The 22327-nt window shown below is 43.0% G+C and overlaps 1 protein-coding gene across 6 annotated transcripts in view; it reads left to right on the top strand.

Moving 5' to 3' along the window:
- Positions 1 to 22327, top strand: part of PIP5K1B (phosphatidylinositol-4-phosphate 5-kinase type 1 beta) — a 295831-nt gene that overhangs the window by 155072 nt on the left and 118432 nt on the right. For all 6 annotated transcript variants that reach the window (XM_078061785.1, XM_078061784.1, XM_078061781.1 and 3 more), the window contains 2 exons: positions 5515 to 5645; positions 19482 to 19599. In XM_078061785.1, coding sequence (XP_077917911.1) covers positions 5515 to 5645; positions 19482 to 19599 — 249 coding nt within the window. The remainder of the gene's footprint in view (positions 1 to 5514; positions 5646 to 19481; positions 19600 to 22327) is intronic.

A 22327-nucleotide genomic window follows, 5' to 3' on the forward strand; every position in this document is an offset into this window, starting at 1 on the left:
TGTGTGTCTTTGTGTTGGGGGTGGGGATCTCTTTTTATATCAGGAATAATGCCATCGGACGGGCTTCCGGGTCAAGCTAAAGGGTTTGGGCTTCATCCTGCGGTGAGGACACCATGAACCCATTAGAGGGTTTCAAGCAAGGTGGTGACACGATGAGATCTGTACTTCCGATAAAAATCACTGTGGCATCATCTGTGTTGGCTGTAATCCCATAATTAGTTCATCGGAACACCTTGGAAGGGAAAATGCTGTGGACAAGAAATGTTTTCATACTTCCTTTTCAAGCCAGTGATTATCAGATGGCCTATTAAGTGATCTGGTTTCATAGACAATGTACTGAAGAAAGCCGTTTCCTGTAACCAATGTCACCTCATTTAAATCTTACTGTTGTCAGGATCCCTACTCCCCTGATGGTAGGTTCCGTAGATGTTTAGTTGTATCGTTACTGTCAGGATGAGTAGCTCGTGGTGTCAGTACTTTCAGCTGTGGTCAGATCCGTCTCCAGCAGAATTCAGGCACACACAGCTGTGTATGATGGAGTGGCCTTGGAGACCACAGTATCATTCCTGGCTCCACCACGTACCAGCCAAGAGGCTTAGAACCAGTTATTCTCCCAGAACCACAGTTTCTTTATCTATAAAATTAGCTTTATTTTTTTAACGATTTTATTTATTTATTCAAGAGAGCAAGTGTGGGGGGAAGGAGCAGAGGGAGAGGGACAAGCAGATTCCCTCCCTAGTGCGGAGCCCAACACGGGACTCGATCTCAGGACCCTGAGACCATGAAATGGGACGAAACCAAGAGTCGGATGCTTAACCGACTGAGCCGCCAAGTGCCCCTATATAAAATGGGCTTTATAAACCCTCCTTACATAACAATTGGGAGGATCAAATACAATCATTAAAAGATAGTGCTTTGAAAAATAGAACCTGGGGCGCCTGGGTGGCTCAGTCGGTTAAGTGGCTGCCTTTGGCTCAGGTCATGGTCCCAGGGTCCTGGGATCGAGCCCCACATTGGGCTCCCTGCTCAGCGGGGAGCCTGCTTCTCCCTCTCCCTCTGCCTGCCTCCCTGCCTACTTGTTCTCTCTATCTCTCTGTCAAATAAATAAATAAAATCTTAAAAAAAAAAAATGAAAAATAGAACCTATGGCACAAACGCAAGCTGACCTTCATTTTTCCTTTTAGTATTACCCTCATCCCTGCACAAGTTTGCGTTAGGAAAGAGGAGCTATGAGACTAAGTGTCGGTGGTTTGCTTTTGTGATGTTCTCTGGTTCTTTGAGTATGAAATGCTTGAGAGGTTTTTCTAGTATCCAGGCAACATGCTGCTGCCACTTAGGCCGTGCAAAGTCCTGAATTAAAAATAGCCTGTTTTGCTGTGTTCTGAAATCTAGAACTATATGTTTGGAAGGAGTCCGAGGTCCCTGTTGGAGTTGGAAGGGAAAAATGGTCATGTCCCAGCACTGTTAGAAGCTATGCGAAGTCTTGCTGGGAAACCTGGAGAGGCTGGGTGTGTACGAAGCCATCCACCTGTTACTGGCTCCCTGGTCTGTTGGTGGGTATCCTCAAGGAAGGAAGAAGGGCTTGTGGCTCACATTTGGCAGGGAAAGAACTCTTCTAGAAGAGCAACCACCAGCACTACACACAGAAGGTTCTTCCTCAGCATCATGGTTTACTCATCAGCTAAGCAGAGACACTCCGAGTAACATTTCAGTTTTAGAGTTTTAAAACACATCTTGCTCAGGAGTGGCTGTGTTAGAAAATACGCCAACACCGCCCATCACCGTGCCTCACGTCCCCTGGGAGGACTTCCGGGGACGGAACCTTTACTGCTGGTGACTCAAGAAACCACATGCTTGAATATGATCAGAATATGATCAGACATTTCCACGAAGTAGGCAAGATGCTTTTTAATTCTACGCAAATGCATCAGTGCTACAGCCTTTAATTTGACATGGAGATGGGGAGGAGGAGACCTCAAGGTGTGGTCCCTCCTTCAACAGCAAAATACCTCCTGATGTTTGTACCGTCCCACATTACTAGTAGTGACCTTAACAAGTGACATTAACCAGTCTTTATACTGCTTTTCCAAGTGGTTTACAGCTTTTCCTAGGCTTACTCATGGCTGGGTCGGACTAGAAGCAAATAAAACATTTTATCCCTATTTTATCAAAAGGAATGGCTCCCACGGAGCTACTTCCTTTGCTGAGATCAAACAGCTAGACTTTAAAGGGACCTTCTGACTTGGATTCTAGGCTCGTTTTAGAAAAAAACAGATGTGCAAACAGGGTGGGCTTTGCAGCAAGAATCTACCACACGCTAGCAACGTGACTGGGGCGAGTCACTTAACCTTGTTGTGCTTTAAATCCCCACCTGGAAATGTGATTGTTGCTTGAAAGGGTCCTTGAAAGGATTATATGAGTTGAGACATTTTGAGGTTAGAGGCCATGGTGTAGTTGCTTATAACTTGGAATCTGGAGCCAGACTCCCCAGGTATGAGTCCCCAATCCCAGGTCTTCCCTAGCTGTGTGACCCCGTGTAAGTCACCAAACCTTCCTGAGTCAGTAAAATGGAGGTAGCAATTGTACCCACTTTATAGGGTCCTTGTGAAGATGACAGAGTTCGAATAACCAAAAGCACTTACAACAGTGCCTGCCATTCAGTGAATGTTCTATAAGTACGTGCTATGATTACTCTACTTTGTGATTGTGATGGTTGTATATCAAGTGTCTGGCACAAAGAGTTGATCCAAAAAATATTAACTTGTATTACACTTTCCACAGTTTCTCCCATCAGAGCTCTTGAATTTTAAGGAGCCTGAAAGGAAGGTAGTAGGATCACAAGTCTGTTTGGGGGTTTAACATATACAGATGTCAACGGGGCCCTTTCCAAAATCTTACTCCTTTGGGAACTCAAAATTTAATCTTATGCCATGGGAGGAAGATTTTTATGGTGCTCCTTAGAACAAGAGCAAATTCTTGAGCCTCACCCCAGACTCCCAGAATCAGAAAGCCTGGAAATGTAACCCATCCATCTGTTCTTGGTTTTGGTTTTGGTTTGCAATGCCCATTTACTTTTTTTTTAAGACCATTGTTTTAGAGTAGTTGTAGGTTAACAGAAACGTTGAGAAGGTATAGAGGTTTTCCATGTGCTCCCTGCCCCCCACACATGCATGGCGTCCCCATTGTCACCATCCCCCACCAGAGTGGTGCATTTGCTACAGTTGATGAACTTGCATTGACACATCATAGTCCCCCAAAGTCCATGGTTTCCAATATGTTTCACTCTTTTTTTTTTTTTTTTTTTAAGATTTTTATTTATTTGACAGAGAGAAAGACAGCCAGAGAGGGAACACAAGCAGGGGGAGTGGGCAGAGGGAGAAGCAAGCTTCCCGCCGAGCAGGGAGCCTGATGCGGGGCTCGATCCCAGGACCCTGGGATCATGACCTGAGCTGAAGGCAGACGCTTAACGACTGAGCCACCCAGGTGCCCCCCATTATGGTTTACTCTTGATTTTGGGTGTTCTGTGGGTTTAGACAAATGTATAATGACGTGTATCCGTCATTACAGTGTCATACAGAGTATTTTCCCTGCCTGAAAACCCTCTGTGCACCCCCTTTCTTCCCCCAGCCCCTGGCAGCCAGGGCTTTTTTTACTGTCTCCGTGGTTTTGCCTTCAGTCTGTTTTAACAAGTATCCCAGAGATTCTCATGCTTTCTCAAGTTTGAAAATACCAGATATAGACTCCTACTACTTTGACCACCTTCTGTTGCCTGGGGTCAGGGAGGAGGGTAGTCAACAGAAAATTGGGTACTCCATCTGTAGGAGAGGTGTTCCAGCCCAAGGAGTAATAGATGACTGAATTAAGTAGAAATACAGATAGTTCCAGAAAGCAGTCAGGTGTGCGGATGGGGAGGGACAAGCACTTTGAGAGCACATGACTCTGTTGATAGGTCTAGAACAGAATGCTTCGGGGTGTTGGGTCCTCTGGAAAGTGCTGATGTCATATCTTCTGCCATACTGCTCTGAGTGATGGATAGGAGAAGGAATGCCTTTGGAATTTTTATGCGAGGTTAAAATGAACAAAATCCATTTCAGCCTTCAGAAGTCAGAGCTCTTGGTACAAAAGGTCACTAATGCCAACTGGTAGCATTGCAGTTTAAAATAGCAAACTTTTTGTTTTTGAAGCACTAGTTGCACTGGGGGCTTGAGTGCTAAGTCTTTTGCCATCCTGCTGCCCCGGGATCTTAAGTAAAGAGCGTGGGGATAAAGAAAAACAAGCCATTTTTCTGCCTCCTGGAGGGAGGAGGGTGGGGAGTTGTCCTCAGATGAGGGGTGATATAATATTTGCAGTGGGGTGAGCAAGCCACCAAATGATGACTCCGTAGGGAGAGGGGTTGTTTCCCTTTGTGTAGTGGAAGTGGCTGGTCAGTACTGATTGATCATGACCTCAGGTTTGATCCTTGATCCTCAGATTTCCTTAAATATGGAGAGAATCCATTCTAAAGGCTTCAAAACTGTCTCTATGCGTAAGACTCTCAGACCTTTTTAACCTGTTTGGATGCTGTTCCATGATCACAAACAAAGAACATGCAGAACCAAGCTAATGTTGTACAACCTTTCCACCCCACCCCCAAGACCAGGGACCTCTCCCACAGTGCGGTCATCCTCGCTCACCCAAGATTGAACCCCAAACAAACCACCTCTAGCACGGGACTAGGTCCCCAATAATCATTTGTCGACTTTGCCTGAAATGACCACACTTTCAAAACCATTATGAAGAATGCCTTCTAATTTTCCTAAATGGAGTTTTTCTGCTATTTCTCCTATTATGTTGGTTAAAACTATGCACACACACACACTACACACATGTATGTATATGTATGTATACACATGTATGTATACACATTATTCCCTAATTTAATATTATGTGAATTTAATTATGGAATGATACTGGGAAAGTGGTAAATTGGAAATATTGGTATGCTGGTGCTATGTGCTACACAGATCAGTGCAGGCAATTTTGCTGATGGATCCATGGCAACACCAGTAAGCCATTCCCAAATTAAATTTTATTCACAGACTCAGATTACTTTTTGCTCTCTCATTTCTTACGAAGATACCCTACTCTTCGTGACCCATAGGTGTGTTCTAGAGCTTCAGATTTTTAAAAAACGTGACTGTGGCATTTCTTTTGGTAGAAATTAAAATGTTATGTATTGAAAGTGTCCTACCAAATTTCCAAGTTCTTACTAAAAGGAAGGTGGAGATTTGGGAATGTAATTTGACGTTAGAAATATTTGTAGGAAACATTACCATAAAAATAATTTCATATCAAGAAGGGTCCTTAATATTCGGAATTAGACTCACCATCGAAAGGAGCATCCTGTCGTCTTTCCAAACCCAGCTTCACGTTGCTTAGGGACAAGAAAGAACATCTGACCTCAGTCTCCTATTTTTGCTGCTTGAACGAGACCTTGACCATGGAGGTTAACCCTGACCCTTGTTTTCTTTGCAGACTGCATCATCTGCTATCAAAGGTGCTATTCAACTGGGAATAGGATACACAGTGGGGAATCTCACTTCCAAGCCAGATAGAGATGTCCTCATGCAAGACTTTTATGTAGTGGAAAGCGTGTTCCTGCCGAGGTAAGAACATTTCCGTTTGTGAGGATGTCCGTGCTAAAGAACCTGCCTGGTGGCATCTTCACGTTGAAGACTTGCCTGGCAGCGCACGCTTACGTGTCCATGCTGGGCCTTTAGCCGGCCCAGAAGCAGTGCCGATGATGGTTACTTTCTGCTGCCTCAAGTGGCTTGCGTTTTTCTATATGGAGATGGGAAGTAGGTTCTGTCCTGTGGGCTACTTGTAATTAGTTACGATAATGCCTGGAAGATCGCGTGAAGACAGACTCTGAGATTCAGCAGGGAAGAGTGCAGTAGTCACGGAGTAATGTCTGCATGGGTTCAGACAAAGAGGGCATTTTGGAAGCAGCAGCTTGTGCCAGGTCATTGCCTCTTCCCCAATTTCAAAGACGGGTTGGGGGCCCACAGTTGAGCCTCCTATCTGAGCTCAGTCATGTAGCTAGCTCTTCCTTTGTGATGACTTTGACTTAGCTTTCCTCCAGAGAACTTAGGAGAATCCTGCTATTTTGACACCATATTTGCAAAAACAGCCCAGTTAACCATACATGTTACCTCCAGCTTTATTGTATTTGGGGGGAAGATCAATTCAATAAATAAATCTGAGGCACATGGTGGTGGTGGTTGAGCAACAGGCTGAATGCCTTCAATCCCACAGAACCGTATACTTACACACGGCTTAAATGGTAGCCCTACATTACGTATTCTTTACCAAAATAAATAAATTAAAAATTTTAAAGCCTAGCGCTAACTTAATATAGGAAGACACGTAATCATGATTAAATTGGAAATGTCACTGCTGCTGACAGGATTTTTCAAAGAAAATTGGTTTAGCAAATGTAAATGCAGATACTTGATTCGGGGGCTTAGGGCAATTATTTTGTCTTTGGGGCAATGAGGACTGACTTGTAAGGCACGTTGCTATTCTAAAACAAGTGTTTCTCTCCCAAATAAGCCCCTTTTGTTATCAGTTATTACTGGGCTTGGGTGAAAATGGCTGGGGTGAGCCTTGGACCCTCGGGATCTGCATTGCATTTTTTTTTTAAAGTCTTCAGGGAAATGATACTTGCGTATATCTCCATGTCCAGGTGTCAACTGTCTGGAAATCAAACCGGTAGGTGGTGAACCCAGACAGCCTAGTTTTGGTTTAAATGCTCTTTGTTGAAGAACACAGAACTATCAGAACTTCTGAAGTTTGCTTCCCTAGGGTCCTTAGCAGCTCCCAGAACTAGTTTCCAGACAGAAGATGGACAACCCAAGGCCTAAGATGTAATCCTGTTTACTCATGACACTTCATCTTTCTATAGCTGGAGATTGTCCTGTGTGGTTTTATTTTTTTTAAGATTTTATTTATTTATTTGAGCGAGAGAGTGAGAGAGAAAGCATGAACAGAGGGAGGGGCAGAGGAAGAGGGAAAAGCAGGCTCCCCACTGAACAGGGAGCCTGACACGGGACTCGATCCCAGGACCCCGGGATCATGACCTGAGCCAAAGTCAGGTGCTTCACTGACTGAGCCACCCAGGTGCCCCTGTGTGTTTGTTTTTAACACTCTGTTTATCGTTCCCAGAAAGTATGTATTAACTACATTTTTTCTCTAGAAAGTCAGGATGTCATAAGTTTATCTGAATCTTTTGGAATGATCTGTTTGGTTCATAATTGCTGTAAACGTGCTTGCGAGACGTTCTGGCTCTCATGGTCTTCTAGAACCTCTACCCACACATTTCAACCAGATATTTTTTTTAATTTGGCTACGAAGAACAAGAGTAATGAAGGTCTTTTGTGGGAGGATAGCTGGCGGTGAGTTCAGGGAGCTGAGAGCAGTTACAGCTGCAGATGGGTGGATAAAGAAGAGCAAGGTGCTCCATCCCCACTGGTCTCTTCTACCCAGAGTGTCTGACCAACAGAGCCAACTCTGGATGGGCCCCAGGGAAATCATGGCCCAAACGTGTAGTCCACAGACCTGCAGCATCAGCATCACCTGGAACTTGTTAAAAATGTATATTCTTGGGCTCCACCCCAGATCAACTGAATCGGGAACTTTGGGGGTGAGACTGAAAAATCTGTTGAACAGTCCCTCCGGGTGATTCTAAGCACATAATTGAGAACCACTGAGCTAGCACATTACTTCCCATGTTACAGAGATAATCTTTCTAGTAGATACCAAATTTTGTTCTTGAAGTTATTACATGATTTTTGCAACTAATAAGACTCCAAATGATTTTTATTTATTTTTTTAAAAGATTTTATTTATTTATTTGAGAGAGAGAATGAGATAGAGAGAGAGAGCATGAGAGGGGGGAAGGGTCAGGGGGAGAAGCAGACTCCCTGCTGAGCAGGGAGCCCGATGTGGGACTCGATCCTGGGACTCCAGGATCATGACCTGAGCCGAAGGCAGTCGCTCAACCAACTGAGCCACCCAGGTGCCCTCCAAATGATTTTAAAATTAATACCTAACATTTCAAAATTATATCCATTTGGCAACTAAATTAAACACGACACTATGAGATACCTTACAACAAGGAGCATGTAAGTAGGTCTTCGTAGGCACATAGGCACTTTCTCGGTGCCATGAATCCTTTTGTTCAGGGATGATTTATTAAAAGTATACTGCATCTTTCTGATTAAGCCAACATGAGGTCTTTTTTTCACCTTTTTCTTCAGGAGTAGGAAAGCCAACATTGTCCATGCCTAGAATTTGTGTCTTTTTTTTTTTTTTTAAGATTTTATTTATTTGAGAGAGAGCACAAGTGGGGGTGGGGCGGGGGTAGGGGTAGAGGGAGGAGAAGCAGACTCCCCGCTGAGCAGGAGCCCGACTTGGGGCTCGATCCCAGGACCCCGAGATCATGACCCGAGCTGAAGGCAGACGCTTAACTGAGCCAGCCAGGCACCCCTAGAATTTGTGTCTTTGACCTTCACTCTCTATGCCAGGATAGCAGCACCAGCCCCTCCCTGGCAGACAAGTCACTGGGGGGAGGAAGACCTAGCTAGCTGACCCTCTTTAGAAGAACCCACTGTCACATTTTAAATATATCATTTTTTATATCTTATTTAAATTCAATTAATTAACATGTAGTGTATTACTAGTTTCAGAGGTAGAGGTCAGTGATGCATCAGTTGCATAAAGGACCAGTGCTCATTCCATCACATGCCCTCCTTAATGCCCATCACCCAGTTACCCCATCCCCACACCCACCTCCTCTCCAGCGACCCTCAGTTTGTTCCCTAGAGTTAAGAGTCTCTTGGGGTTTGTCTCCCTCTCTGATTGAAATATATCATTTTAAAGTATGTATCACTTTTCAATGTCAATATGACATGAAGCATTTGATTCAGTCAAGAATTTCTTCTAGCAAATACTATATTGTTTGTTTAACGTATGTATTTACATGAGCACAGAAGACACTGTCTTGAGTCTTGCCTCAGTTTCCTTATCTGGACTGTTTCTTCATTAGTTTAGCAAAGGGATTGGGCCAGCATTTCTCAGTGGAGCTGCTACTGGCTATTATGGATAAGACCGTTCTTTGTGCAAGACTGCACATTTCAGGATATTTGTCACCCCCAGGCCATGCCGGTAATAACTCCTTGTTACTCTCGCAATCAGAATGCTCCCACAAAGTGATGAGCAAATTCAATATCTTTCCATGGCGACGGTTTTATGGATATAGACACGTGTGAAAATTAACAGACTGTACTTTTATCGTATGTCCATGACACCTCAATAAAGCTGCCAGAAAAGTTCCCGCCCTACCCACCCATACTTCTCCACCTGCCTGGAGACAGGAGTAGGGGGGAGGTGGGCAGGACTGTCCCCGGTTGTGAGCAGCTGAGCGGTCTGAAAGGTCTAATGATTCTAAAATGCGAAGAATCTATCTGGGTCATAGAGAAAACTCATTGCTTAGGGCGCCTTGACATGTTCTAATTCACTACCATTGTGAAGCTGCAGGATCTGTTTCCCTTAGCAACGAAATGCATTGTGTTATTTATTTATTTAAAAGTGGCTCGGCGTCATTTTTAGATATTACGTATTTATTCTCCAGATGATTTCATTTTGGAGGTGGAAAAGCCTCTGGACTTGAGATTTGAAGGATGGTATAAAATCCCTTTCAACAATCTGATTCTTCCAAATTCCAAAGATTTGGAATCTTTGGAATCCAAAGATTCTTCCAGTCTTCCAAAATCAAAGTAGATGAGTAAGAGGACGGTGACCGTATCTTCATCTTTTGACCCCAGATTCCCTGCTGCACTCAGAAACCCAAAGTTGTCGATACATTTTCATGTGTAAATGAGATGAGGAAAAAGAGGATGTTTTATGTTTTGCCTTGTAAACACGAACCTGAGGTGGCAAAAGGAGGCAAAATTTATGAGTACCAACTACGAACCACCGATAGTTTTGATAGAATATTTATGTAACATATAGTATTAAATTATTGTTTTTACCTTTCACCTTTCCTGAAAAAATCCATTTTGCCTAGAAGTAGCTAAGGCCCTGAGGCAGTAAGTGGCTTGACCCAAAGCTATACAACCAGTAAATGGTCGAGGCAGGATTTGAATTCAGGGACGGCTTGCTCCAGAGTTTTGGTTTTTCCTTACACTGTGGTAGTAAAGCACAGTAACAGGATTTCTGCTTTTTTGAATCAGAAAAGGACCCAGCTTTTACCTCAGAATTATCAACCTAAAGCTGTCTCTCCAGCCCCTTGACAAGCAGCGTTAATATTTTCCTCTGCTCCCCTTCAGAAGACACCATCACTGCCTTCCCTGCAGGGGAAAATATGGCTTGAAAGCTGGCAGTAAAAATTTATATATCTTTCCACATTCAAGAATAATCATCTACCTAAAGAACTTATAAAAGTCTTCTGCATCTTAATCTCTTCACATACAAAATAGAGTTCAGTTGGCTGTAAGAATCATCACAGAACACAGATTGTCCGCAGGTTTGATGTCTGCACTTTTGGGGATTTATATGAGTGGCCAAAGGATACCCTCATTGGGCAGAGAATTACACAGAACTACCGTAAGGGTGAGACAGTTTTCTAAATGGCAAGCAAACATATTGGTCAGCGGTTCATATGAGCGTTGCCAGATTTCCATGCTGAATGTTATTTATGGGGTTTTTTTGTTTTTTTCTTTTAAGATTTTATTTATTTGACAGAGAGAGACACAGCGAGAGAGGGAACACAAGCAGGGGGAGTGGGAGAGGGAGAAGCAGGCTTCCCGCTGAGCAGGGAGCCCGATGCGGGGCTCGATCCCAGGACCCTGGGATCATGACCCGAGCTGAAGGCAGACGCTTAACGACTGAGCCACCCAGGCGCCCCTGTTATTTATGGTTTTGATAGAGTAGCTACATATAGCTGCATTTCAAGTACTGCTGACATAAACTCGTCCAAAACCTATCTATATACACCATGGGTCAGCCCACGGGACCAATCTGCCTCCCTGCCCCTTTTTGTTAATAAAGTTTTATTGGAACACAGCCATATCCACTCATTTACATACCGTCTGTGGCTGCTTTCTCACCACAACAGTAGAACTCTGAGTAGTTGCAGCAGAGACTGAAAGGATTGCCAACCCCGGTCAGTACAGGCATTCTGTACCACGTCTTACGGAGATGTGGACAACACACGAAGCTGCCAGAAAAGTCCTCCCTGCTCTGGGCGCCTGGGTGGCTCAGTCGTTGGGCGTCTGCCTTCAGCTCAGGTCATGATCCCAGGGTCCCGGGATCGAGTCCCGCGTCGGGCTCCCTGCTCGGCGGGAGGCCTGCTTCTCCCTCTTCCACTCCCCCTGCTTGTGTTCCTGCTCTCACTATCTCTCTCTGTCAAATAAATAAAATCTTTAAAAAAGAAAAAAAAAGTCCTCCCTGCTCTAAAGAGGAGATGTAGCCTTTGCCGGACAAGCCAAATAGTGTGATGTCCCTTCAAGTCAAAACTCTTTAAATATTTGTTTAACATTTATGTAGTGGGGATGGGGAGAAACTGATTTCCTCTTAATAAAAGGTACATACCTCTTCCTTTAGTTCAAAATAAGAGGTTTCTTGCACGTACTGAGTATTACATAACATTTTAACTTATTTGAAATCGCCTTCCAAACACAATTTCCCTCGATGGGGCCCACTGCTTGGGAGGTTTAGCATTTAAATAGCCAGTGATACCACGTGTTTCTGGTGACAGCCCACAGTGCATTATTTGGCTTTGAACTTTAAGCTGCTTTCAGCTACTGATTTTTTTTAATTTAATTTAATTTTATTATGTTATGTTAGTCACCATACATTCCATCATTAGTTTTTGATGTAGTGTTCCATGATTCATTGTTTGCGTATAACACCCAGTGCTCCATGCAGTACGTGCCCTCTTTAATACCCATCACCAGGCTAACCCATCCCCCCACCCGCCTCCCCTCTAGAACCCTCAGTTTGTTTCTCAGAGTCCATAGTCTCTCATGGTTCCTCTCTCCCTCCGATTTCCCCCCCTTCATTTTTCCCTTCCTTCTAATGTCCTCCATGCTATTCTTATGTTCCACAAATAAGTGAAACCATATGATAATTGACTTTCTCTGCTTGACTTACTGCACTCAGCTACTGATTTTTAAGGACTGGGCTGTCGGCTGGCTGGCCTCAAAAGATAGTGTGGTCTTGCATTGCACAAGGCAGCACACGGGTCTCTCTGCCGGAAGTGCTCGGCAGGAGGGTGAGGCCAGCAGGGACTGTCTTTGGCTTTGCTTTCCTTTGTTCTCCCATTGGAAAGCACTATCTAATTTGGCAAGAGAGCGGACCAATTGCGATTTCACTGGTTAAATCCAGAGTCATAAGGGACTCCACTTGCCTGAACTGGCAGAGGAAATGAGTAACACCGAAGTCTGCTTCTGCAGACCCTGACTTACAAAGGTCCAGTTTGAAGAGTAGTTGCCACCATTTTTTTGTTACTGGACTCTGGAGTCCCTTGTCCAACCATATTACTGCTCAAATCCTGCTTGTCTCTCTAGCACCATCTGCACATGAAGACAGAGCACCCGTTACTTAGCCTGCTGTTTGTGGTCATGCAGAGATGATGAATTTCATGTTTCAGCTTGGCTGGGCTAAGGGATGCCTCATGGCTGATAAAACGGTATTTTTGAGGGTGTCTGTGCTGATTTCTCCAAAGGAAGTTTGCATTTGAATTAAGACCTGGACCCAAGATCACCTCACCAATTTGTTGGAGGCATCATCCCATCTGTTGAGGGCCTGTGTGGAACCCAAAGGTAGAGGGAGGGCAAATTGGCTCCCAGCTTGAACTGGACAGGGATCTACTCCTGCCCTCAGACATTAGCACTCCTAGCCTCTGGGCCTGCCAGCTCAGACCGGGACTTACACCATTGGCTGCCCTGGTTCTCAGACCTTTAAGCGTGAGCTGGAACTAACTGCAAGCTTTCCTGGGTCTCCAGCTTACAGAGGGCAGATTGTGGGACCTCTCACCCTCAATAATCACGTGAATGTGTCTGTCACCCAGGAGTTGCTGACTCGGTCCTTTTGCCAACAGACCCCAAACCCATTACTGACAGTTCCAGTTTGCCATCAGTGAATTCACCAAATACAAAATGCTGCCTTGAAAACATCAAAGCTCTGGTTCTTAGCTTCAAAACTGGACCCCTTATGTGCCTTGGAGATGTTAAAATAGTCTCACCTTCCTACTTAACACCAAATCTCTCCTCCCAGTGCCACCAAAAATAGCACTGGGTTATCAGGCTGTGAAACCACAAAGCTAAGGTGTTCACGGTACACACAAATGAGAATGTTCCTGTGGGTAATCAAGCTTTTCTAAGTAGAATTCTGCCCACCTGACCTTGCAGGGGGAGGTCCTGCTGGACAAGAGCTGGTGTATGTGGGCAGGGGGTACCCCGAAGCCTATGGCTGAATCCTGAAAAGGAAGACTGGCCTAGGAACGTCAAGTTTAAGTTAAGGCATACCTGTCCGCTTAGGACTTTTCCACTGGTCTGGGGTGAATCTAATCTGATCTTGTTGGTTCCTGACCAGCTTTGGCCATTACCTTCTCCCTGGACTTTGATTTTTTATCTGCTAAAGGGCAAATGCCGGGTGGTGGCTAAATGCTTCCTGCAAGCTTCAACGGTATGTAATTTTAAACATCCATTGTCATTAAGAAACACACAGTTTTAAATTAAAGGGGCGCCTGGTGGCTCAGTCAGTTAAGCGTCTGCCTTCGGCTCGGGTCATGATCCTGGGGTCCTGGGATCAAGCCCCACATCGGGCTCCCTGCTCCAAGGGAAGCCTGTTCTCCCTCTCCCTCTGCCTGCCGCTCTCCCTGCTTGTGCTCTCTCTCTCTCTATCTCTCTGTCAAATAAATAAATAAATAAAATCTTGAAAAAAAAATTTAAATTTAAGATGAGCAGTGGCTTTGGCTTTAACAGTGGAACTCTCCTCAGAAGAGGAGAATATCAGAAGGTTAGAGACTGGTCCGTGATCAAACTGCTTTTTGGTGGAACAAGGGAAAAAAGAACAAGATAAAGTACTGTTGTTTATTCAGAGTTTTTCCTGCCTTTTATGGAGTTAACATACCCTTTCTTTTTATAATTTGGTAAGTACAGTACTTTGATTTTGCGTAATTGTTTAGGTTCTTACTTAACGAAATTAAGGTTGAAAATCCCACATTGACCTCCAAATTTTTATTATTGAAATTTGACTAGCTTCTGGGATCCGAACATCTAGAACCATGGCTCAAAACCTCACAGCTGGAATTTCCAAGACCTCGATTTTATGCCAAGACAGGAAAACTTTCTTTCCCCCCCCACCCCACAAACACTACCTAAATGCACTGAAGGAGCATAATATAAATCTTACATTGTAAAGAGGTCATTTTTGCTGAGTAAGTGTAGGTGCTGGGCACAGTCTCCAGATGGAGACCACCCAGGCGCAGGTGAGGACAGCCTGCAGGAGGCTCTGCTGGGACTCTTCACTGACCAGTGGACCCCTGTTCACTGCACCCGTGTTTAACCACATTAGCTAAGCATTTCGTGCATGCGCCGAAGGGTCTCTGTGCTGGATGTCTGTAGGCCAGCACCCATACCCACACCCAACAGGTCTGCCAGAGCATGACCTCTGAAAACCGGGGTTGGTGTCTCCTGGCTGAGCTGCCCTGTAACTATGGACAAACTCCGGTACCCATTGATCCACATTTCCTTTAGTAGAACTTCATTCATGTCCAGCTCGCATTTGCTATTCACTAGAGCACCTTAACACACAGAAGCAAACCTTTCTGCCAGGAAACTGAGCTTGCAGAGCTCTGTGGGGGGGTATATGTGTGGGAGGTTATAGCTTTTAACCCTAAACCTTTCAAAAATATGTTGTGAATGGTAATACATAGAAGGGTTTATCCTCACACTGCTTTTCAAAGGAACACTGAGAACAGTCCTTTTCATCCTTGTGCCTTTTTACCCGGTGTCCAGCTCCAGTGATCACTGTTGCTAGTGGTCTGTTAACCTTTTAAGGATTTTTTAGTTAAATACGCACCGCCAATTTTTTTTTCCTTTTTGTATATAAATGGTGGATACCACACACAGTATTCGGCCTCTTGATTCTTTACTGTAATTTATCCTAGAGATCTTCCATGTCACTGTGTAATAAATCTCCTCATTTTTTAATAGCTGCATAGTATTCCAGTGTGTGGCTGAACCATAATTAATCCGACCTACCTCTTCAGAAACAGATGAAGCTAGTTTGCTTCCAACCCTCTGTCCTTACAAACCGTGCTAGAATGAATAGCCATGTACACATATGTTGTTTTATACATACGCTAGTTTGTGTGTGGGATAAATTACAGGCATGCATTTGCTGGGTCATAGAGTTCTATACATTTGTAATTTTGAAAGAGGTTGTGAAAATGTGCTCCATAAAAAAATAGCAACTTACTTTCCACTAATAATGTTTCAGGGTGCCAATTTCCCTTGAGCTTTATCAAAATTTTGGATTTTTGCCTATCTCCTAGGTAGTGTAGTCTCGATGACACTTAATTTGCATTTGTTATATTATAAATGAGCTTGAACATCTTTTCATACATTTCACTTATTTATACCTCCATTTCTGTAAAGTGCCTGATCATATCTTTGGCTTTTTTTTTTTTTTCCTAATTAACTTTTTGGTCTTTGACTTTGCTGTTTATGGGAGCTCTTTATATTGGGAGATCAGCCCTTTGTGATACGAGTTGCACATATTTCCCATTTTGTCATTTCTTTGATTTTTTTTAACTACCTGGTCGACTCATTCTTCATTCACGTCTGGGTTGTTTGCCGTCATCATACAGCCTCGATCATCCAAACGTATTCAGGGCTCCCCAAATGCTAAGCGCATGGCCACTCACATTTCTGTTCACTGTGATGTTACCTTTCTAGAGGCTCTGTACCAGGGCTCAGGAAAGACAGCTTGTAAACGGCAGAGACAGGACTTGGACCCAGGCCTCCCTGGATCATAGCATCACCACCACCACCCTGGCTATTCAGTATAATTTAAGAGAATGCAAACTGGTCTTCTGTTAATCAAAGGAAAGTAAAACTCATAAGATAAAATCTACTAGGAGAGAAACAAATGAAGAGTGGTGATATATTATGACCCACTACTTGGGAATGTTCCCCTCCATCCATGCAAATAAAGAGGTTCAAGATGGTGTAATGTCAGCAAATAATTATTAGTTAATATATGTTAATTATGCCATGAAGAAGTTTTTACTCTGTGTGATGCCCGTGTTGAGTATAAAAGGTTCACCCACTTTCCATGTTCTCCGTGTATGCAAATATAAGTTATTAACTGTCCCCCATGAGTAAGCCTGCCTCACAGTTGACCCTCACCGTTGACCCACTCTCTGTATCTCATGGTGGCCCAAAACTAGCTAGATTTTTTTTTTTTCGTTTTTAGTGATTTGGCAGATTTTTCCACCAGCTGTCAGGGTGGATACCTACAGAAGTAAATGTTCCCTTTCTCATCCCAGAGATGTTCTGTGTGTATGTGTGTGTGGGCACGTGTCTGTCTGCTCTCCAGGGAAACCTCACACTGTCCTTTTTACACCATGACTGAATGAACCACAGGGAGATGCGAATCCAAGGGAAGCTTGTAATTGATGGTGGTTTTAGGGCAAGGTGAGCAGCCCATGAAGCTCAGAGTAACCACAAGTAAAAATAATAATAAATACTCTATCCTCAGTGATAGAGTCTTGGGCCCCCAACTACATAAGAATAAGCCATTTAAAGAAAAACTCCAGGGTCACCTGGGTGGCTCAGTCAGTTAAACATCTGACTCTTGGTTTTGGCTCAGGTCATGATCTCAGGGTCATGAGATCGAGCCCAGTGTTGGGCTCCATGCTTAACGAGGGGTCTGCTTGAGACTCTCTCCCTCTGCCTCCCCTCCCAACCCCCACGCATGCTCACACTCTCTCCCTCAAATAAATAAATAAATCTTTAAAAAATTTTTTTTCCTTTCTAAAAAAGAAGAAAAAGAAAAATTCCAAGGAAGTAATGAATGTTGAACATTGAAGGTAATGTAATGAGCTCTAGTGGAATTAGTTACTTTGATTGCATGAGCTACAAAGGGGAGAAGAGAATGGAAGAAATAAGAAGTCGGCAACACTCTTAGCCCACTGAAAGCAGTCCGCTTCAGAACCCAAGGCATCATGCTTACTTGGACTTGCTTGCAAGGGTGAGGCCACTTTGAGCCTTTGTGATTTTACTCCTTATTTCTGCATAGCCCACATTTTCAAGTGACTTGATGGCATATGAGTTCCAGAATTAATCCTCTTGACAATCCCGGAGGACCTGTACCTGAGTATGTGTCCCCTTATAAATCTCAGAGAAGGAAGAAATGTTCAGATGTAACGCCTGGGCAGCACATATGTATTATGAATATTCAACCCTACCAGCTTTGGGAAATGGGAACTATGCAAATGAGCAGGTGATTTGGAACCATTCCACACACTGAGCTGACACAGAGGTGACTGCTCCTGTCCTGGGAAGTCCTGGTTCCTGCGCCACTCCCCTAAAGGGCAAGCCTCACCTCTAAAGATAAGATGCATTATCTGCAGTTGGTCCCTCACAGCACAAGCCAACTTCTCGCGCTGGGAGTCCCCAGAAGCAGCCGTCACCTGTGACCCTGCAGGAGGAAGATCTGGCTGCAGTGGATATATTGAACAGATAATCTCCTAAATAGTCCTCAAGGGTGATTTTTTTTTATTATGGTGATTTTTAAAATAATTTTTAAATTCCAGTGTAATTAACATACAGTGTTATGTTGATTTCAAGTGTACGATATAGCGATTCAGTAATTCTATACATAACTCACTGCTCGTCATGCTAAGTGTACCCTTCATCCCCATCACCTGTTTTCCCCATGCCCCCCACCCACCTCCCCACCTGGTAACCATCTGTTTGTTCTCTATAGTAAAGAGTCTGTTTCTTGGTTTGTCTTTTTTCTTTGTTTTGTTTCTTAAATTCCACATGTAATACATCATATGGTATTTGTCTTTCTCTGACTTACATCACTTAGCATTATACTCTCTAGGTCTATTCATGTTGTTGCAAATGGCAGATTTCATTCTTTTTACAGCTGAGTAATATTCCACTGTATATATAGAGAAACTAGTGATTTTTTTACCTTACCTCTTGACTTTTGAAACTAAGCTTCATGTAAGAGTCAAGTTTAGTGTTTTAGCATTATCTTGAAAACTCGTCCTTTCTCTCAAAAAATACTTATTATCAATGATGTTACTGATACAAAAATTTGAGTGCCCTGAACAAACTTCAGTTGTAGTAGATTCCAAGTGTTTGTTGCATGCTGAAAGCCTTTTCATTTACACAGTGTTATTTGTATCCACAAAAATCAGACCCAGACAAAGTTGCATAGAGCCTTGATGTCCACTTAGAATGTGGCGAAAAGAGATCTTGAACCTCTCTATAAAATTGTATTCATCTATTGCATTGTTTTTACTTTTCACAGTGAAAACTTTTAGTACAGGTAGATTAGGTGGCTTGTCAGATGTCCTGTGAAATGTATTATAGTTGTAGTCAAAGAATAAAATGAATAATAAACATCAAAATTCAGGCTAGTGGATGCCTCTAAGGAAGAAGAGGATTTTATGATCAACAAAAAGTACAGAAGGCAATTCAGCTATATAGATAATATTTTATTTCTTAAGCAGCATTTTCGCTTCATGAGTATTTGCTGGTTTATTTCTTCATGCCTTTTATGTATCATAAATTTTGCACAAAAATTTTCAGAGATGAACTCAGAAGAAGGAAAAAAATAATGATGTATCTGGGAATGGAAATATGGTTTTAAAATCCCTAAAATATTTAAGGTCTCTTTTCCTATAAATATGGATGTAAGAAAGAGTTTGGATTCAGGACTCATCTCTTTCCAGTGTGATGATTTTGTTAGTAACATATTTTTAAAAGTATTTCACTTACTCCTTGTTTAAAATGTGTATCCAATATTCGTGGCCAAACAAAAAAAAAATGCATTTTTCAAATTGTTCCATGTACTAAGGCCTGGATCTTATACCTAAAGCAATTCGATTGTGGTTTCACTGGGGAAGATGGAAAAATCACAGGCACAGGGGGATGATGAAGAGTTTTCACGCTAAAGACACACTGTGATTGGTAGGGAACGGCTGCTTGGCGTGGCCCCCACTGACTTAGCATCTGGTTTTACCTGATGGCCATTGCCCTTTGTGACATGAGTTTAGAGGGACCCACAATCGGGGTATGTTTTTCTAGCAGGGAAACTGGCCCAGGACCAGTAGAGCTAGTATTTGAAGTCAAAATTGTCTTTGCTAATGCTCTTTCTCTCTCTCGCCCACTTTTTTTTTTTTTTTTTAACTGCAGCGAAGGGAGCAATCTGACCCCAGCACATCATTACCCAGACTTCAGATTTAAGACCTATGCTCCACTAGCATTCCGATATTTCAGAGAACTTTTTGGTATCAAGCCTGATGATTACTTGGTAAGAACCTGTAATTTTCCTTCCTTCTCCAGAAACGTGTGATATAAACATTTGTCTCATAGCAACAGTGACAAGTGGCTTGTGTCTCTTGTTTTATAAAGCTCTGGAGCGTAGTCAAAGGTCCAAGTTTCATAATGATGATAAATTTAGCTTCAGGAAATGTGATTTGACTCTGCCGCATTTACTAATAGCTACAAAATCTGCTGTGGTAATTGATATTTAAATAATTGTAGGATTGGTTGCTACTTCAGATCAGTATTCTAACAGATATATTATAATTAGTTCTAAATACTCCTGTGAATTTTGCTGATTGGATTCTCTTTGAAAGCCTTCTTATTTTATTTGCCTGATTTATACCATTCGTCTCAAACCTGCCTTGGCCCGAAACCATTTTCACCTTGACCTACAACTTGAATACCATTTCAAAGATGCTAGGTAGTTTTGTTCTCAACATCTCTTGATGCACGCTCTTTCTAAACGTGTTTTTATTTGGTACGAGGGCATATATTATCCTCAGGCTTGTCTTTTGGCACTCAGCAGGTATGAACACAACGGCCTTTTTGTGAGGTAGTCTGATGTGACCTCAGATGGTTACCTTATTCCTGTTCAAGGAGCCAGGAACTTCCTTTTTGTTTCAAGAGGAAAATGGTTTATTTCATAATTTGATCACTGTTAACACCCTGGGGCTCTTCAAAATTGGTTTTCAAGAAGCTGTAGGAAGGATGCCATCAAATATTTATTGTTCACCCCATTCTGAATGATCTTAATAAGACTTGAGCCAGATCCTGGAATAAAGCTTTGCAGAGGAAGTATAGCAACATTTATCCCTTGGAACAAAGAGTATTTAAACTGCATTTTAGAATTCGGGTAAGATGTACTTGATAAAATTCAAAGCTGATTCTATTCTGCACATGCACGACCCTCTTTTTTTTTTTTTAAGTTTTTTTTAACTCCAGTTAACATACAGTGTTATATGAGTTTCAGATGTACAATATAGTGAATCAGTTTCAGACATTACCCGGTGCTCATCACAACAGGTGCACTCCTTAATCCCCATCACCTATTTCTCCAGTCCCCCCACCCCCTGCCCTCTGGTACAACCCTCTTCTTTAGTTGGACCCTGAGAAAATCCTATGACTTCTGCCCAATGAGATGATACCGGCTCCTCAAGGCACATTAACAAGTCTTCACAGCAGTACCAACTGAGTGGAAAGTCCCTGGGCATCCTGCTGTCCTTAAATGTGTTCCTCCAAGTAGCTGTCTGCCTTATCACTCCCCTCTCACTGAGATGTCAGGAGTCTCTACCCAGCACTACCAACCTGCCCTCACCAGCTACGCCAGGGCACAAAGCCACACATCCGGGGGAGTGGACGTGGGTGGGTGTGGATATGTACTAGAGAAGATTCTTTGGTTTCTGACCATTCTATAATTATTGAGCTTCACTGTCATTCGGGAAACATGTTTGGGGAACTCAGTGGGGTCTTGATACTGTCCTATGGAAAACAAGATTGAGCTCTCCTCTCCTGCCATGCCTTGGAAGTCAGTGGATTCTCCTTCTGAAATTTCCTTGAGCTTCTGCTAGCCAAGGAGATGCCATATACGTGCGCTTCATAGCACGGATCCAGTCGTTCCATGACATGTCTGCCTGTCTATCCTTCACCCTTCGCCTTCCTGTGGTCATTGAGCTGCAGGCTGGGAAGCCCATTCTTGCATCATTCTGGCTCACAAAATTGCTTTCTTGGGGGAAGGCCTTTTCCTAATCAACAACACACATGGCTTACACAGTTTCCTAACGAGCCTTTGAACTGGCAAAGTTACCTTTGTCATGAGGTTATAGAGTATTTACAAAGCACAGGAGACTAAGCTGATCGCTCCTCAGAGCAAAAGTCTTTCTTCATGTAGCTGGCAAAAGGTAAATTAATTGATCGGGTACTTTGAACACTTGTTGTAATGAAAATACTTGGCTACTAATTATAGGGAGATTCAAAAATTACAAGTCATGATACTCAGAGAACTTAGAATACAACTGGAAAGATGATTTGTTTGTATGGGAGAATCCCCAACTCTACCAGGCAGTAAGTAGACTGCAGTGCAACAGTAAATATCCAAGGATTTCGGGGGGGGGGGGTGTCTCCGTTACACCAAGGATGAGGAGGGCTTCTTATAGGTGTGAAATGGTTTAGCTGTGATGTGAAAATTAGAAGGGATTTGAGTAGGTGGAAAAGAAGGGAAGCATATTCAGGGGAGGGGAGGTGGTGTTAGGACGGTAGACCAGAGACGCAAATGCATTACCTGTTTAGAAGCACTTGGGATGGACCAAGATGGCAGGAGTGGAAGGTTTGGATCATGAAGTTAGAAAGACAGGGCCAGATTATGCAAATAAACAGGGTTTTTTTTAATTATAGGAGACTGGTGAAATTAAAGAGCGACTATATATTTGATGATGTTGAGGAATTAGGTTTTTGGTGGGATGATGGTATTATGGTTCTGTTTTAAAAGAGGAGTCTTGGGCTTTTTGAGACACACATTAAAGTATCTATGGGTGAAATGATGGGATGTCTGGGATTTGCTTGGAAAGAATCTGAGGGAGGCAGGCAGAGGAGTGATGGGGTTATAGTAGAAACAAGATTGGCCGGGAGTTGATCATTGTGGAAGCTGGAAGAGAGACATATGGATGTTAATTACACAGTTCTCTTTACTTTTATGTAGGTTTGAAATTTTTCATAAT

This window comes from Halichoerus grypus, chromosome 14 (assembly GCF_964656455.1).
Source record: "Halichoerus grypus chromosome 14, mHalGry1.hap1.1, whole genome shotgun sequence".
In the NCBI taxonomy this organism is placed as follows: Eukaryota; Metazoa; Chordata; class Mammalia; order Carnivora; family Phocidae; genus Halichoerus; species Halichoerus grypus.